Source organism: Colobus angolensis, unplaced genomic scaffold, assembly GCF_000951035.1.
Source record: "Colobus angolensis palliatus isolate OR3802 unplaced genomic scaffold, Cang.pa_1.0 Scaffold17, whole genome shotgun sequence".
Lineage (NCBI taxonomy): Eukaryota > Metazoa > Chordata > Mammalia > Primates > Cercopithecidae > Colobus > Colobus angolensis.
In genome coordinates, this window is record NW_012114821.1 from 2,491,548 (window position 1) to 2,509,998 (window position 18,451).

Consider the following 18,451-nt stretch of genomic DNA (forward strand, 5'->3'; position numbering starts at 1 on the left):
TCCTCCCGCTCAGGCCACGTAAGAGGTGCCCGCTTCCCCTGTGCAAAAGTGTGTGGGCAACTCCCTCTCTCCCTCCCGCTCAGGCCACGTAAGAGCTGCCCGCTTCCCCTTTGCCCTCCGTCACGATTGTAAGTTTCCTGAGGCCTCCTCAGAAGCCAGGACCATGCTTCCTGCACAGCCTGTGGAACTGTGAGACAGTTAAACCTCTTTTCTTTATAAATTGCCCAGCCTCAGGTATTTCTTTATAGCGATGGGAGAAAGGACTCATACAAGTTGCATCATATTCCATGGCCTTGATGTACCATAGCTAATGTAAATAGCCTCCTTGAATGAACATTTGTGTTGTTCACAGCGTTTTTACGTCTCACGTGTCAAAGTCAAACACATTATAGGATGAATCTCTAAGCGTGTTATTTGGGAGTCACAGAATCGCAATTCTGGGCATACACACTCCAGAAATGTGTTTGGTGTGTCTGACAAACAAAGAGGAGGTTGCAAGTTTTATTTAAGAAATGTTACCTATTGTTTAGAAAGAAAACTTGTGGGCACTGGTAGAGGTTTGGGGAGCTGGCAGGCTCTGATGGGTGAGTGACGCAGTAGGTAGACCTTGTCTTTGAGTCACGGCAGGTCGTTCCAGCAGCTGTGAGGTACCCCTGATTGTAAAGCTGCAGCAGGCATTTCGGCACATGGGCTTGCAGATGGTTCTTGGAGCAGGTGCTGTCTGCCTGAGTGGTTTTCCTCTGGCCCTCAGCCTTGACTTAGTTGGGTATGACCAGAATAACTCAATATATGAAGTCAACTTTCATATACACAACACTGCAATTGTCCCTAATGTCATTCCTTACATATATCATTATACCACAACTTCCCAGAAATGAGACCAAAGGACAAAAGTTAAATATATTTGCAGTTTATATGAGTATTGCCCAATTGCTGTATCTGGTCTTCGAAGAATTTTGTCATTGAGGAGTGAGTGCTTGTTTTCATGGCAGTGTCAGAAAGGATATCCTCTTATTCACTCTTTGGATTTTCACCAGTCTGACAGATGAAAATGAAAATAGTATCCAGGTGTATTTTTAATTGCATTTTTAAATTATGATTGAGGTTGAGCACTTGATATGGTTTGACATGTTTGATATGGCTAGTGGATATTTGTATTTTCCTGTGATCTATTTATGTCTCTCATTCATTTTCCTGTTTAACAGACATTGCTTAACAGAAGGCAATATTTGAGTTGCTGACCAATCCCAAAACAGTTGTGATGTACGATATCAGCAGGACTTGTTTTCCGAGCCTTGATCATGACCCTGTGATCAAAACAGGACGTAACAAAGAAACTGGCCCAAACCAGCTAGGACCAAGATGGTGACAAAAGTGACTTCTAGTTGCCCTCATTGCTCATTATATGCTAATTATAATACATTGTCATAAGACACTCACACAAGCACCATGACAATTTACAAATGCCATGGCAATGACCCAGAAGTTATATGGTTCATATATGATGCCATAAAGGCTCATTACACTGGATCCTGGGGGTAGTTTTTCAAGGAATATCAACAAAGTCTTTCCTGTGTGGTTAATTCATGAATGCTACTTTGGAATGTTCTGGATGGTCCAGACTTTCCTCTGTAATCAACACTGAGCCCTGCAGAACTTTAGGAGGGACCACCAGACCTCGCTACTCTTAAAGAAAAGGCTGAAGTGGAGGAATTGATTCCCACTGATTTTTTTTTTTTTAGACAGAGTCTTGTTCTTTCACCAAAGCTGGAGTGCAGTGGCATGATCTCTGCTCACTGCAACCTCTGCCTCCCAGGTCCAAGTGGTTTTCCTGCCTCAGCTTCCCAAGTAGCTGGGATTACGGGTACAAACCACCACGCCTGGCTAATTTGAGTATTTTTAGTAGAGATAGGGTTTCACCATGTTGGCCAGGCTGGTCTTGAACTCCTGACTTCAAATAATCCATCCGCCTCAGCCTCCCAAAGTGTAGAGATTACAGACATGAACCACTCCACCTGACCTTGATTTTATTTTTAACCGTCCTGTCTGAGAGATTATTTGTGGAGGCTGACAACAGATGTGCAGGGTTCAACAGTGCAGTCTGCCGCGTTTCTTCAGCTATACCTGATATGGTAAAGACCGTCCAGGTAACGCAACAAGCTGGAGGTAAGGGTTGCAGGTGGGATGCCCTAATACATTCCATTGGTCTAAAGGCACATTTCCTTCTTTTCCACCCACTATTGCAGTCCAGCCAGGCATAACTTTAGGAGAATGTGGTTTGGTAAACATGTACCATTTGGCATAGGGATATTTGAATTTGCTGGCATGAGGAGTGGCGAGACTTGGACTAGGTAACCATGAGAGTGAGTTAGTAGAGATGTAGATGCCGTCATGCTGATGGCCTGCTCAGAGAAGCCCTGGGCTGTTTTCACCCAAACACCCAACAGAACCTGGTCAAATGCAAGGCCCAGTCCGGTCTGGGGACTTCTCTGGAATGCCTGTGCCAGTATAACCACGAATGTCCCTCAAACAGAGAGAACCAAAGTATTATCTCTTACTGAGCCCTTTGCTAAACAAGAAGCAGAGCTATGTGGACCTATGAGAGATTTGGAGACACAACATTCCCCAAATGAGGAATACACTGCCCTTGCTATTCTGAATTCAAATGGGTCCATGAGCCAATAGAAGCATTAACGTATTTGCAAGAGGTGGTGCATGCCGCTTCACGCAGGCCTCCTGAGGCAGTCGTCGAGCTGTGGTTAGGAATATCTGCTATCAGGACACTTGCCACCTGGGAACCCTTGGCAGAAGCCAGCATTGCCACCCAGCAGGGACCTCTGGTGTGTTGCAGCTGCTCCTCAAATGCCTCTGGAAGACAATAGCAGCTTATGACCTCCTTGCCAGGAAAGAGCATCAGATAGCCTTCAAACCAGAAACGCCTCTCATGTCTTGATGTCAGAGAACCATTCTACCAAGAGGAGAAGCAGCCCAGCAAAGTCTCTCACCCAGAAAGGGTGAGAGTATATTCCAGAGCAGGGGGCAGGAGGACATTAGGGGAGCCTGTGGCTTCCACAGTAGAGGCAATGGGAGGAGCCTTCAAGGGCTGCTGTGTGTTCAGAGCCCAGCCAAAGCCAAGCAGGCCTCTGAGCTCCCTGCTAGAAGTTCATGTCTGCAGGGCATGTGGCTGCTTGGAAATTAGCCACATAGACCTCACAGTCTGTCTTTGCTGGAGAAAGGCAGGGCAAACCATATCATACACCTTTATAACATTGTTTCAAATCCAGAAGTATGATGCCTCCACCTTTGTTTTCTTTTACAAAATTGCCTTGGCTGTTTTGGTTTTTTTGTGGTTCCATGCCGATTTTGGATTTTTTTTCTTTTCTCTCTTTTTTTGGGGGGAGGGATGGAGTCTTGCTTTGTTGTCCAGGCTGGAATGCAGTGGCACAATCTTGGCTTACTGCAACCTCCGCTTCCCTGGTTCAAGGGATTCTACCACCTCACCCTCCCGAATAGCTTGAGACTACAAGCGTGTGCCACCATACCCCACTAACTTTTGTATTTTTAGTAGAGGCGGGATTTCGCCATGTTGGCCAGGCTGGTCTCGAACTTCTGACCTCAGGTGACCCACCCACCTCTGCCTCTCAAATTGTTGGGATTACAGGCGTGAGCCAATGCACCCAGCCAGATCTTTTTTTCTATTTCCGTGAGAAATACCACTGAAATATTGATAGGGATCACATTGAATTTGTACATTGCTTTTGATGGGATTATTAGGGAACCAGGAGTGTAGGAGAGCCAGGGTGACACCATTTTCAAGCCAGTTCCATTTTAAAACTTGCAAGGCACATTCTTTACCAGTCACAGCCCATGGTCACAGCTGTTGACGGCTAAGGAGGGAGTTTAGGAATGCCTGCAAGGACAAACTCCTACACAACAAAATGTCCAGATGCACCAATATCTCATAACAATATGTGCTCTTAAAATAATTAGAGTCATGCGGGAGGCTGAGGCAGGAGAATGGCGTGAACCCGGGAGGCGGAGCTTGTAGTGAGCTGAGATGGCGCCACTGCACTCCAGCCTGGGTGACAGAGCGAGACTCCATCTCAAAACAAAAACAAAAACAAAAACAAACCGACAAAAAATGATAATTAGAGTCATGCTTTGATGTACTTACTCACTAAAATCCCAAGGATAGTTTACTTTAAATCAACAAAGTAATAAGTTTTGTCATGCTGTCAACCCACCCACACATAGACGTAACTTAGCTTAGCTTTTACGTAGATTAGACCCTTACATGAGAGGAGTTTAAAACAAGGACAGTGTGTTCCTCCTCTTGCTTTCTGAGGATGCCCTACTCTGCATCTGAGTAGCTTTCAATAAACGAACTCTTCTCACTGCACTCTGCGACTCACCTGAATTCCTTCCTGTGCTAGACCGAAAAACCCTCTTCCAGCAACATCTTTCTGGCGATGCACTAAGGAACCATAAGATGAGACCATATGCTGGGGAAATTTTGTCTGCAGCACCAGTTGGCCACCTCTGGTAAATGAGGTCCCTCTTGGCATCCTATGTCACGCTTAGACAAGGATACTCGCCTAGAAACTCAGGTTAGAGGCTCGGCCCACAAGGTTAGACGCCCTGCGGTATATCTGGAACAGTGGAAGTCTCTTTGCAAGATGTTTGTCAGTATGTGATCTGAACCAATCCACCTTGTGCTCTCTGCTGGGGATGGGAAAGCTCTACTTCTCATCATTTGCCAGCTCATTGCTTTGCTGTGCTGTGGGCTTGGGCAGCCCCGAATGGCTGGCCCAAAGTTTCCACCTTCCAGTGGTGGCTTCTGATGCTCTTTATGTGTTTCTCTGTGTTCTTTTCTGCCTGCTTTGGATCTGCTGTTACTATTCTGCTGCCGAGCGGCGACTCTGCTTATCTCGTGGTGTTGAGGTGAGACTCACTGTTTTTGGTATTACTAATTCAAGGCTCCTTGGAGATTGTCTTTTATTTTACAGTTCAGCCAGTTCTGGCTAAAATGTATGCATTAAAAACTCACTTAAAATGGAAGAAGAAATGATGAAGAGGTGTTTTTTAAAAAGCCAAACTTCCATAAAGACTACTTTACCAAAACTTTGGTCCACAGCTTTCCTTGAATTGCTTGTTGGATGTCTGGCTCATTTCCGATGAAGAAAAGTGTATGCTGTGGGAAACGTGTCTAGGATTGTGGAAGGGTCTCATCTATAAAGCGCTAACAGCTGGCTAACAGTGCTGGCTCTCTTGCTTACTCAGTTTTCCCACTCACAGATGATTGAGTGCCCTGCGCTGTCCCGTCCCTTCCCGCTCTGGTTTCCCGTATGCAATGTGCTCAGCCTTCCAAGCCCTGGGACACACAGGGACGCTCATGCTCCTTTATGTTCCCCTAGGGACTGGGGGTTAGTGGACCTCACCAAGAGCTGTGGGGTCCTTTGGGTTCTGTCTGCTGGGGAGCCTGGAGCCGGGGATCCTCCAGGTCAGCCACCATCCTGTTGCATGGGGCTCCTCAGCCTTTCGGGTCCCAGGGCTGCAGTGCCACCCCAGTGGACAGCCCATTTAAGGCTCAGAGGGACGTTTGCCAGCATGTACTGCAGGGTCCCCCTCGTCCCCTTCATTGGCTGCATATTTGCTGTCTGTGCCTCACTAGTGATGCCTGTCGTCCTGAGCTTGCATGCTCTGAAGTCCTTCTCCTGGTGATTTTCTTTCTTTGGGTTATTTAATTCAGCATGTCTCTGAGCCGCATTTGAGGCCAAAAGGCTCCCAGGAACTAGTCTTGTTGAGAAGAAAAATAATTTTGTCTAATTCACAAGTTATCTAAAGATTAATTAAAATGATGAACTTGAAAATAGTTACTTATGAAACAAGGTAGAAAGGAGCCAGTAAGTAGGGGAGCGAGAGATGTGAATAAAAGTGATAGATATGAAGATGTATTTTTGGTAAGGAAGATTATAAAGAATAGCAAATCATGTATGCAAAAGGATCTTGTGTGGTAAATTTTTGTCCTAAAGTAAAATGACTAATGATTATTAGTCATTAGTCATTAATATGACTATGACTTTTAGCCATTAGTCATGAATAATGACTAAATGATTATTTCAGAAAGAGGGAAGGTTAGGGCAAGGCAGAAAGTTCAAGCATGTCTAAGATGGTCTGTGTACACTGGGATAAAGTTCATGAAGGGAAATTTATGAAAGGAGTTTTGTATATGATTAAGTTGGTTATAATTGAAAGGAAGCCATTTATAACAGTCTTTCTAGAAATTGGTCCCCTATGTTAAAACAAAGTTGTCTTGAGGTACTGATTTGCTCTTAATGAAGTTACAAGAAATTTTACTTCCGATTTTATACCCTGTTTCTCTTCTAAACTTCTTAGATCCATATTTTAGACATTCCATTGGTTCTGTCTTACTGCTTTCAGCTTTTTCCCCCTTGAGCAGGCCCGAGAAGACAACCCTCTACTTCAGCGTTTTTTGTCAGCTCCTGCATCCCTTTTTTCCTCCAGTTTTAACTGTTGGAATGGCCTGATGCTAACGTTTTATCTTAAAGCTCTATAAAAGTAATGTTTTCTTCTAGTATAACTTGATTTTATATTCTTGGCTTTTCTTGCTGCGTCTAAATTTTTCTGACTGCTGGGTCTGAAAAGGACACCAAGTCTTGCTCAATTTTTAAACACTGACAGCAATTAAAACCCCATCTTTGGGCCCAGTACAAGATGCCAATCAAAATCAACTGCATTCCTGAAACACAGGGACAGAAATTAAAGCTATTCAACTCCTCAAGGTCCATGGACTACCTCGGTAGAGGTGGGTGCATGAGATTGTAAGGGGTGATTTTAAAGATAAAATAAGTCAGTTTCTCTATAAATTAATCATTAATGTTGAAGGCACACTGAAGCAAGACCAGCATATGGGCCCCTGAGTCAAATTAACAAGGTTTTCTTAAAGTATTAACTGACTCCTATGTAAAGATTGTAAAGGTTATGAAAGGCTTATGGAAGTTGTATCTTATGATCAAGATTAAAATTTTTTAATTTTTAAATAAAATTTTGAAAAACAAATTTACTTGGCTTCTTGTACACCTGTCCAAGATTAAGCCTGTTTCTTATGAGTCCCCACAGGCATCTGAGAAAGACACCATGGCCTACACTTGTGAACCCTTGCAATACCTAAAGCTGTTGTTTTGGAAATAAACAGATGACTAACATCCTTAGTGCCTCCTACTCAGCCTCCTTAACAACTCCCATCCATACAGATTTGCACCCCCAGTGGATACCTATGGCCATGTGGTCACCTATTCAACCAGGCATAAATAGATTGTCTCTCATTTGGGATCATGAACCCAATGGTTACCAGCGTACTGATAACATTTGGTTCAGGGGTCAATGTACAACAAGACAGGCAAAGCCCTGTGGTATACAATTATATAACATCACTTACCTGAGAGCTAAGCGGGCAATCCGCCTTATATTGGCTGGGGTTGAGGCTGCCATTGGCTTACTGACCCCATGGGGAAAATTTGCCTATCCTGAGGCAACTCTTCAAAACTTTACTTCTTCATTCTACACACTGTCTCATAAAACGGGAGACACTTCGATACATTAAAACTCTCCCTTGATTCCTTTGCAGATATAATAATGGATGATAGATTAGCATGAGATTAATTATTGCTTGACCAAGGGGACATGTGCGCTATAATCAATAAAACCTGTTGCGTTTATTAACACTGAGTTAATACCTGAGTTAATACCTCAGGTCAAATAGAAGAAAATGCTTGTAAAATATATGAGCAAGCTGCCCGGTTGCATAAATATAACCGAGGTTCCGATCTCAACTATACCTGATCAACCTTTAAAAGCGCCTTCCTGAGTCTCACTTGGTTCTGCCCTTCCTAGGACCTTTGTTAGCTATCTTGTTACTACTAATTGTTGGGCCTTGCTTGTTTATCTTCTTGGTAAACTTGTGTCTTCGAGATTACAACAATAGGAAACATCCCAAAGGCTATGAAATGCTGGCAGATATTACGCTAGGGTTTAGGGATTCGAGCTCTGCACTTTTTTCTTTTTTGCTTTTCTATCATTTCTAAAGATGAGGCAAAGTGGGAAGACAGGGAGGTGTGGGTTCCAGTCCAGATGGAGCTGTGGGGCCCTGAGCGAATAGGTGACCTCTGGAGCCTGAGTGCACCAGAGCTGTGGCCTGCACTGTTGGTGCAGGTGGCCCTCCTGGCTGGTCCTTGCCCTTGGAGAGGTCAGCCGTCTGTCCTTCGAGGAGGCAGCAGGATGGGGAGGACCTCTGTCCCCCATACGTCATGTGGCCAGAGCAGGCTCCTGCCCCATCGTCGTGGTATGAGGGAGGGGCAGGGCTGTGCATCCTCACAGCTCCTTAGCTCAGAGGCCCCGTGACCTGAGGGACAGCTCAGGAGGTCGAAGGGGGCCACAGGTTTCAGGTTGGCCCCAGCATCGAGAGCCCAGCGAGGCCTCCCGCGTCCTTGCCCTTCTTCTCCTCACCTGGCCAAAGGCATTCCCATGCGAGGAAGTCTGGGGAACAGGGTGTGAGGGTCCTGTCTTGCTCTGTCCTGGACACCTCCAGCCTGATGTGGATGGGCCCCAGCCCTGGAGCATGCTGTCTTGTGTCTCTGAACCTAAGCCCCAGGGAGAAGGACCCCCTTCCACCAGGGGATAGGGGCTGCTGTGTGGGCACTGGAGTGGGCTGAGTCCTGCTCAGTGAGGACCGGCGCTCTTATCACTGAGGCATCTGCCTCTGCACTGCAGGCCTCCAGAGCTCCTCCCTGGCCATTCCAGCATTCTTAATCCTCTTTCCTTGCTTTTTTCTCCTAGTTCTTATCACCAGGGTGATTAGGAGCACCTGGAACAGCACGTAGACCATAGCAGGGGCTCGATAACTATGTGCTGCATGGACAGAGTCGAGCAGGTCACCGGCCTCCCTCACCCAGTGTCCTGGACGCTCCCCAGAGCAGGTCAGCAAGCCCAGGCTGGCAGCTTCAGGAGACACAGTATGGCCAGCAGCACATGCCTGAGCCTAGGGCCCCCGTTCCTGCACCAGAGCCCTGAGGGGTGCAAAGTTCTGTGCAGGTCTGCAGGGTCCTCCTGGAAAACAATGGCCTAACCCTCGACTCTGGACTCGGGCCCGGGCCAAGGCAGGTCTCAGTGTGCCTTGGGCCCGGGAGGGTGGGTGGATGTTGGGCAGGCTGAAGCCCAGAGCTCACCATGGAAGCCGGGCAGGCTGGGCTGGGTGTAGGCGAGGTGGGGAGCGTGTGACCAGTGCCCAGGGTCACTCAGATGCTGGCCTGGGGAGTGCCACCCTGGGCCTGCAGTGTTCAGGAGGGAGGTCTCCCTGTGAAGTCACATGTCAGACAGGAGGGCTCTTTCCAGCACAGCTCTGCCCACTGGCTGCTCCATGACCCACCCCCAGAGGTCCAGGCCAGGGTTCCAGTCCTGGCTCGGTATGGGATGTGGGCAACAGACCCGTTCCCTTTCCTAAGCCTCTGTCTCCTCTTCTCTGAAAATCCCCCTGAGCCCCACCCCTAACACCCTTGGAGGCCCCACCCTGAGCAGGTCCCACTCAGGTCACAGACTGCACCCCCAGCCCTAGGGCAGGAGGCAGGCTGTGTGCAAAAGGCTTCTCCTGAGCGCAGGAGGCAAGTGTGGATGGCATCCTCCCACTCAGGTGCCTGGGGATGATGGCGGGGCACAGGTTCTCCCAGAAAGAAGCCCCCAGCACTCCAGAGAGGGAAGGGGCTGGGGTTCAGGATTGGGGGAGGCCACCTGTCACTGGGGACCCTGCTGTAGTGTTTGGATGCTGTATGGTGGGTGTGTGGCGCTAAAACAAATTTTGAAAAATGGGGGTGCTCAAATCAAGCCAAAAGGACAAGGAGGGGTGTGAACGGCAGCAGCCCCGCCCCTCGGAACCCTCTCCTTCCTGGGAAATTTCTGGGTCCATCCTCCCAGCAGGGAGGGGTCATAGATGAGCCGGAAGGCTCAGAGAGTTCTGGCCACACGCTTCAGGCAACACAGCAAGTGCAAGTCCTGAGAACTGCCCTCCCACCCTCTGCAGGGACATCCTCCTTTCAGGGACCAAGCTTTGCTCCTGTCAGGGCAGGGGCTGGCTGTAGCCCATATGACCAGGGACCTGGTCCAGACACAGCCCCAGATCCCGTCCCCACCTGGGGTGTGCAAGGACAGAGGGTCTCTCTGGCTTATTCAACAGGTGTTTATTAAGGGCCTACGCTGTGCTGAGGCTGCCGTTCAGGGAGCCCCATGAATGTGAGGCCTGGCCCCTCCCTTCAGGCCTCCAGGCCCCATCTCTGGAGCCTCCCAGGAACTCACGCTGACCCCCGTCCTCCAGGTCTACTCAGTCCACTTCATCTCAGCCTTTGCTGGGCCCTCCTGAGTGCCTGTCCCCTGCTGGGTGTTGGGACACCATGGACCAGACCTGGCTCAGGTCATAGATGGGGTAGGCAGGGAAGGCTTCCTGGAGGAAGAGGTGCCTGAGCACAGGGTTAAGGGTGGAGAATGCTGGGCCATGGAAACAGCAGCAGAGAGGGTTGGAGGGGCCGTCTGCAGGCCAATCTGTGTCACTAGAGCCGATCTGCCGGGTGGGAGTCCTGGAGAGGGCCATGGGAGGGTCAGGGTGGGGGACAGAGGCGCAGAGGGACATGGTCAGACCTGTGTTAGGACGTGCCTCAGGAACCAGGACAGGCTCCCACTGGGCCGGGTGTGTGAGGAGTGGCATGGGGGCCTGGGGCACCACACCCAGTGTGGGCTGCAGCAGGGACCCCCGGGAGCCTACAGCTGGCTGGTGCCCCAAAGAAGCAGGCTGAGTGCAGGGAGCAGCGCCAGGATGGTGACAGCCGGCTGCAGGGCATGGGCCCCGCTGGCGTTGCACAAGTCGGTGTCACAGCAGGTGATGTTCTTCTTGCCCACGTAGTAATCCTGTGAGTCATCCACGCAGTTTGAGCTGCAGCCTTTACTGATGACGGTCAGGAGACCCACGGCGCCTGGGGAGCAGCGGGACCTGGGGATGGGGCTGCCCTGCATGCTCACCCACCTGACCTGTTCCAGGCCTCCTCCTGTCCCCACCCTGCCTGAAGCTCTAGAGTCCCCCTGGGCTGGCCTCAAGATTGCAAGCAGTGCAAGGGCCTGGTCTCAGTCCTGGTCTCAGCCCTATCCAGATGCCCAAGTCAAGTGGACCACCCACTGAACGTCAGCAGTGGTATGAATGAGTGAGCAAGCACAGGGATGGGGAGGGACAGACGGGTGGAGGAGTGGCAGATGGAGGATGGGGAGGGACAGACGGGTGGAGGAGTGGCAGATGGAGGATGGGGAGGGACAGACGGATGGAGGAGTGGCAGATGGAGGAGGATGGCTGGAGGAACAGATGCTGGGTGATCGTTGGGGGGCAGGTGTGGGACGGGTGAGGGATGGGTGGAAGGAAAACAGCACATAGGTGTGGGCAGATGGCCAGAAGGATGAATAGTTCAGTGGCAGAGACCTAGGCCTGGTGACTTTCGTGCCCCCACTCACGGATGCGCTCGGTCCAGCACTGCTTCTCCAGCTGCGTGCAGTTCTCCACCTTCAGGCAGTCCGCATTGCTCACCTGGGCCTTGCAGGAGTAGCACAGCAGGGCAGTGCCTGTGGGGTGGAGTGGGAGGGGCCTCAGAGGCTGCCCCATAGCACTCCCCAGGAATGGTGGCTCCTGGGCAAGGGCCTGCCAGCCTCATCTTCTCTGCAGTGCAGAGGGCAGGGCAGAGAGCAAGATCCGGACCCTTCCAGAGAGAGCACAGTCTGTGCTGGGACAGGCCTCTGCAGGGGCACGAACTTCACACCCCCCCCAGGACTGGCTTTTCTGCACGCCTCCTGCCACGGTGCCCGGCAGCTGCCATGTGTGCCCCAGCCCCCTGCTTGCAAGGGTAAAGATTTGTTAAAACGCCCATCTCCTGAGAGAGAAGGGGCTCGCCTCACCTGGCAGGGGCCCGGCTGGACACTTGGAGGCAGGGGATGGATGATGCTTTTCCAGGACTTTCTCAGGCCACCGCCATGGAGGCCCACCTGGCCTTGTCCCCAGCAGCCCGGCCTCTCAGCCCCTCTCAGGCCTCCCGCGTCAGGTCTCGCTCTGCCCCTGGGGTGGTGGCCCTGCTGCTAGGTGCTCATGGCCACTGTCTCCTCCTCCAAAACAACCGCACCTGCCTGTGCAGGCAGGTGCCCGGCACTGTCCTCGGCGCCCCCTCCTCACCCTCAATATCTCTTCCCCATCTTCAGGGCCCCCTCCTCAGTGCCTCTGAAACGCTGCCCTGTTTAGTCCCTCAGTGGCTGTTTTTGTGACCTCGCGTTCCAGAAGAGGAAGCTGCAGCTGTGGGGGTGACTGACCCCGGGATCCTGGGTCAGGACGGTCCTACCCCAAGCAGAGCAGCACAGGCCAGCAGCTCCCTGGGACCCTCAGAAGCTGCAGTGCTGGGACTGGGCCGGATGTAGACCCCCGGGTCCTTGCAGGACACCCCCAGCACCCCCGCCTTGTGCCCTCAAAAGCACTTCTTAGCCTGAGGCTTCCTGCCCTGTGCCTCCCGGCTCCTCATCAGCATCTGTCCATCTGTCCGTCAGTCTGTCTATCTGCCCCCTAGGAGCCAGGCCCTGCCCCATGGTCATAAAGGAGAGTGACTCCGTGCTGGCCCTGCAAGCCCTGGTCACAGGGGATGGCAGGGAACAGGTCGCTGCCTGGTCGTGCCAAGAGCTGCCTTGGAGGAATGGAGGCTAGGGCAGAAGCCTCATCCCCTACCCCCTTCCTCCCTCTTCCTTCCCCCGCTCCTCTCCATGTGCCCTGCAGGTATCCCTCTGGCCTCCCCGGCTCACCCCTGCTCCCTTCCCTGCTGGGGGCCAGCCAGGGCCTCACCTGGCTGCAGGACCAAGCCTGCCGTCAACAGGGCAAGCAGCACAGCCTTCATGGTCATGGGTGGGCAGCGGTGGAGAGGGCCTTGAGTGGCCTTATATGACCGCAGCTGGGGAAAGGCTGGACTGCCCACAGTCAACACCAGCGGGTTTCCTGGAGCCAGTGAGGGCCCCGGGGCTGGGCAGACCTGAATCTCCTCCCTGAGCGACCTGCACCTCCCTCTCCCTTTGTCCTTCTTTCCACCTCTGAAGGACAGAGCCTGACCAGGGCCATATCTCAGCCACCCCGGGCTGAGGGCTGAAATGTCCTCAGGCCCCAGATTATGCCTCTCCCACCTCCCCAACCTCACAGCGCAAAGCCAGACAAGGGAGACCCTTTCTCCAGACTCCCCCAGGCCTCGGCCTTCCAGCCAAGGATGAGGGCACCTCCCTGGGCCCTGTGCTCCTACAGAAGCTGTGCTGCCCTCCTGGGGCCCACGGCCCACGGGGTGATAAGTCTTGGTCACAGCGTCACTGACAGATCAGCAGCAGGTGCTGCAAAGGAGAGGGACAGGGGCTGTTCCGGGTGTGAACCAAAAGTAACATTCTAAGGACCCCCAGCCATCTGAGTGGACCCCTCCTCTCGGCAAGGGCTTTCCGAAGTGAACCTGAAAAACTGGTTCAGGCCATGACAGCAAAGGGTTGGACAGCCTCATTATCTCTCCTCTCTTCGGAACTCAGGAAGAGCCAGCGTTAACATCAACACAGGCCTTACAGTCTGATGAGAAACATTTACCAGCTATTCTCTCTGAAGCTTGCTACCCGGAGGCTTCATCTGATGATAAAGCCCTGGTCTTCACAACCCTGTATAACCCAGACATTCCTTTCTATTGATAACTCTTGCAACCAATTCCCAACCAGAAAATATTTAAATTCACCTATAACCTGGAAGCCCACAGTTCCAGTTGCCCACCTTTTTGGACCAAACCAATGTATGTCTTCAATGTATTTGACTGATGTCTCATGTCTCCCTAAAACAGATAACATCAAGCTGTGCCCTGACCACCTTGGGCACATGTTCTCAGGGTCTCCTGGGGGCTGTGTCACAGGCCATGGTCCCTCATATTTGGCTCAGAATAAATGTCTTCAAATATTTTACAGAGTTTGGCTCTTTGTTGACACAGGGGACAGCCTCCCTGGGGAGGAGACCTTGTTGGACAGGTCTTCATTTATGGGGCATTCAGTGTGGGCTGGGCCTTGGCCTAGGAGCTTTACCCTGAGGACCTTGAGTGACCCTCAGCTTGGAACTTTAGCTGCAAGGGAGTCGGGAAGTGCAGCTTTTAGCAGCCTCTGCAATAGCGGGAGGCAGGGGCTGGGCCCAGGGCTGTATGGCCTCTGTCTGCCCCAGATCCCCTCTCCCTCCTGCTCCATGACCTGGGAGACTGCTCCAGCTCCCATGGGCAGGAGATGAGAGGGTGGAAGAGACAAGGTCAGGCCAGCTCTCCTGCCAGCTGGTTGGGTGGTAGCTGCAGTGCCTCTGGCCCTCTAGAGCAGGCCCAGGCTCTCCTGCCAGCTGTGTGGGCAGCGGTGGTCATGGCTGTGGCCTTCTAGAGCAGGCCCACGTCCTGTCAGCCAGGCTTCTCCTGTCCCCAGGGCTCTGGCCAGCCTCTGGTCACTGTACTCTCCCCCTCATTCCTGCAAGCCCATGGGGCAGTGGCTTCCTGCTGCTGCTGATTTTGAGGGGGACTCGTGGCCCTGCTGTCTCCTTCAACCTGTCCCCTGCCTTTGTATGTGGGCCCTGAGTTAGACGACTCTGCCTGGCAACCCTCTTGGGTATGCTGTTGTTCCTGCCGGACGCTGGTGGGTCCACTGTGGGCTGTGGCCCTGCCTGCTGCCGAGTGTGTGTCTGGAGGGAGGCAGGCCCCTTCTCCCTGATGCTCTCCCGTCCCTGTTGATGGGGTGTCTGGCGGGAAACAGGCCCCTTCTCCCCGGACGCTCTCCTGTCCCAGCTGATGGTTGTCTGGCCTTCATTGTTACCTCCTCTCCTCGATTTTGCCTCCGAAAAGGGCTCTGGCACATTTTAGGGGGTGGTGAGGATGTTGCAGGAAGAAGTCTTGGGGAATCAGCCCCTCTCCCAGCAGGCCTGCACCATCCAGGAAGGCTGGCAGATGCTTCTGGGGTGTTTGGGGGACATCAGCTTCCCACTGTCTCACCTTGAGTCTGGGATCAAGGTGACACTACTGATGGGAGCAAGGATGATGCGAGACCCAACCTCCCTGAGACTCAGTGGCCCCAGGAATCTGCCTTCAGGCTTCCCCTGGGGCTCCAGGTCATCCCCTGTCCTTCTGGGTTCTCTCCCGCCTGGCTCCCTGGAACCCATTGGGTTGGGCTCTTTTCCATGGAAGTTGTCTCTTTTCTGGCAAGTAAGAAGGCTGAGCCCAAGAGGGACAGGAACTTACTGGAGGCCATGCAGGGTGACTGCGGCCTACCCCAGACTCCTTCCTTGCCCACTCTTGCCCACCCTCTGGACGTGCCCTCCAGCGCATGTCCTGTAAGCTCAGGACAAGGAGCCTCACACAGTCATGAACTGCTTCCATGTGTGGCTGACAGCCCCTGTCCCATCCTCCCTCCGACCCAGCCCCAGCTCACCGGGGCTCTGGCCATTCCTGCACAAGAAGTTTTCTTATCTGTCTCTGTATTCAAGGTACCAGCCTCGAACTTTCTGTCCTCAAATATTTACAGGTGTGTAAGTGTTTGTTGATCTGATGTGATACACAGTGATTGCTGTAAGGCAGTGGTTCTCACGTGGGCGACTGCACCTCCAGGGAATGTTTGGTGATGTCTGGAGGCATCTCTGCTTGTTCCAGCTCAGGGGTGCTGCTGGCCTCTAGTGGGTGGTGCAGGCCAAGGAGGGGGCAACACACAGGATCCCCACCACAGAATCCGCAGGCCCCAACATCAGCCACATTGAGGTTGTGGCTGGTCTGAGGATGGCCTCATGGTCACGGCTCCTATACGGAAGACCATGGCTGTGACATTCCTAGAGCCCCACCCCTAACCACAGGTTGGGTTCTGACCTCACCCAAAAACAGAGCCCTCACTATGGTCAGTCTGAACTCTAATCCTGGTTACCTAACAAGCCCTGGTTATGGTCCCACCTTGAGTCCTAACACTAGTCACACCCGGAGCTCTGGCCCTGGCCACTGACTGAGCCCTGATCCTGGTCACAGAATGAACCCTGACTGTGGCCACCCTCTGATTTTTGACCCTGTCATTCACACTTTGGCCATACACCGAATGCAGGCCCTGAGCCTAAACTGAGCCTGGATCTTCTGGCAGTTCTCCTTTCTGGGAAGTTCTGCCACAAGGGGCATGGCTCCCTGTAGACCCTCACGCAGTGGACAGGGGCTGAGAGGCTGATCTGAGTGATAATAAAACTCCGGTCCTCCGGTCAGCTGGCTCTGTGTGAATTAAACTCTTTCTCTATTGCAATTCCCCTGTCTTCATAAATCGGCTCTATCTTGCCAGGGGTCAATATGAACGCAATGGGTGATCACACGCTAGTGTATTTTATTCCTTCTCTTCCTCTCTTTCTGATCCCTCCCCAGTGCCAGAATGGACTTGGTCTTTGAGAAGAGGCCCAAGGTTCCCTGAGCAATGGTAGGAGCACCTGGGGGAGCCCCACACATCTTGGGGATCAGGCCCCAGTTCCATGGCAATCCTCACTACCCACCAGCACCGCCCAAGTCCTGGGAGACCACGTGATCCCACGTCCCTGAGGTGGTAAGCAGTCACACCAGGGATGGAGCCAGCCTTCCTGGGAGGACTTTGCTGTCCCAGGAAACCCTGCCTCGGGAGCCCCCATCCAGTGGCCCTGGGTTCTAGTCCTGCCATGGGCCTAGTATGCCCCGTGACTCAGCGTCCTCCTCTGTAACACATCTGACTCGAGCATGCTCAAATTCCTGCCCCACAGAACCTGTGCAATAAAAACGGCTAGTGTGGCTTCAGTGTGACTCACCAATGGCCCCTTCCTTTGCTCTGCCAGTTGCCTCCCGGGACTCCAGATTTTCCTGTTTGCTCTTGGCCTTCCACCCACCCACCCCACCGCCATGGGCCTAAATCAGCTGCGCTTCCTGGAGATCCTGCCTTCCACCTAGTGCAGGGGATGACGCTGGGACCAGGGCAGCCGGACCAGGGCAGCCGGACCAGGCCCTGGGGCTTCTGGGAGCCGACTTACCCTCGCAGGGAGTCCCACCACCACCTTCGGGGAGCCCCACACAGTCCCATGCTGGAACACACATTCCTGCGTATAAATTTTTTTATTTCATGCAGCATTAATTAAAAAAAATAAAGATAGCATGTCACTTGCAAAGTCATGCTGGTGTCAGTTTGCAGCATCTTTTCTTTGGAAAAACGCCCTTGCAGATCAGGAGGAAAACCCGCTGGTGCACATGGGATGGCTGGGGGCACTCAGTGCCAAGCCCCCCCATTTGAGATCTGGAAATTAAGGCCATGACTTGCAGGCTGTGTGTGTGTGACATGTAACTGTGAGGGTTTGTATGTGCAAACCATGTGGGCATGGGAGTGTGTGCTGTGTGAGAGAGGATGCTTGTCTGTGTGTGTGGATCAAATGTGCGAGTGTGTGGCATGTGTGTAAATGCGAGTGAGTGTGGGTGTGTGCACGGGTTGTGTGTTGTGTGAGCAAAAGCATGTGTGTAAATGTGGGTGTGTGTTGGGGCCACCAAGTCCTGAGGCCTGTGCAGCTTGGAGCCCCTCAGAGGCGTTTTCCCCCAAGCCCACCATGGTGGGGCCCACAGGCCCTCCCCATCTCTAACTCCGCCAGGGCCCCTGTGTTCCCAGAGGAGGTGCCTTTTCCTGGCTTTCACAAAGGTGCCATCAGGGCCCTGCCTCAAACCAGCTCCCCTCCTGCCTGGGCACCAAGGTGGAGATGATTACTGCCCCAACCGTTGCCCCACCAGCCAGGCCCCTTGGCCTCCAGTGACCCTCAGATCCGCCCCCACTGCTCTGCACCCTCTGCTTGTGCCACTCCCCATTCCTGGAGTGAACTCAGATTGGGGAGGAGACCCAAGGCACATCCTTCCCTTCCAGCTGGGCACAGCCTCACCAGCACCCCCAGCCACCTCTGCTGTGGGAGGCCTGTCATCCAGAGATCTCCACAGGGAGGGCTGGCTGGGACTGCCCCCACCTGAGGACTCAGGAACCTGAGCAAAGGACACTGCTGGGTACAGGCCCACCTCCAGGCAGAGGGAATAGCAGGCACGGGGGCCGGCCCGTGGGCTTGGGAGAGGACAGTAAGGGGTTAGCTCCGGCGTGGCCTTGTGGCCCAGTGAGGACCTGGGCTGTATTCAGAGTGCACAGGCTTATTTGGGCAGGGGAGTGGCTGGCCCTGTCAAAGGCCACTCTGACTGTGGGTGGAGATGGGGAAGCCAGTGGGGAAGGAGAACGGTGCAGTGGCCCAGGCATGGTCTGTGAACTTGGGGCATGGCTAGGGGAAGGGAGTCCTCAGTGCCAGCCCCCAGGAGACACTGGA

General features: G+C 52.7%; 1 protein-coding gene across 1 annotated transcript; it reads right to left on the reverse strand.

Moving 5' to 3' along the window:
• Positions 1-10,231: 10,231 nt before the first annotated feature.
• Positions 10,232-13,024, reverse strand: PSCA (prostate stem cell antigen). Its single transcript, XM_011938115.1, has 3 exons — positions 12,926-13,024; positions 11,563-11,670; positions 10,232-11,036 (listed from the first exon to the last, which is right to left on the reverse strand). Exons 1-3 carry the CDS (start codon positions 12,981-12,983, stop codon positions 10,825-10,827), a joined length of 378 nt encoding a protein of 125 aa, XP_011793505.1. The 5' UTR covers positions 12,984-13,024; the 3' UTR covers positions 10,232-10,824.
• Positions 13,025-18,451: the final 5,427 nt, after the last annotated feature.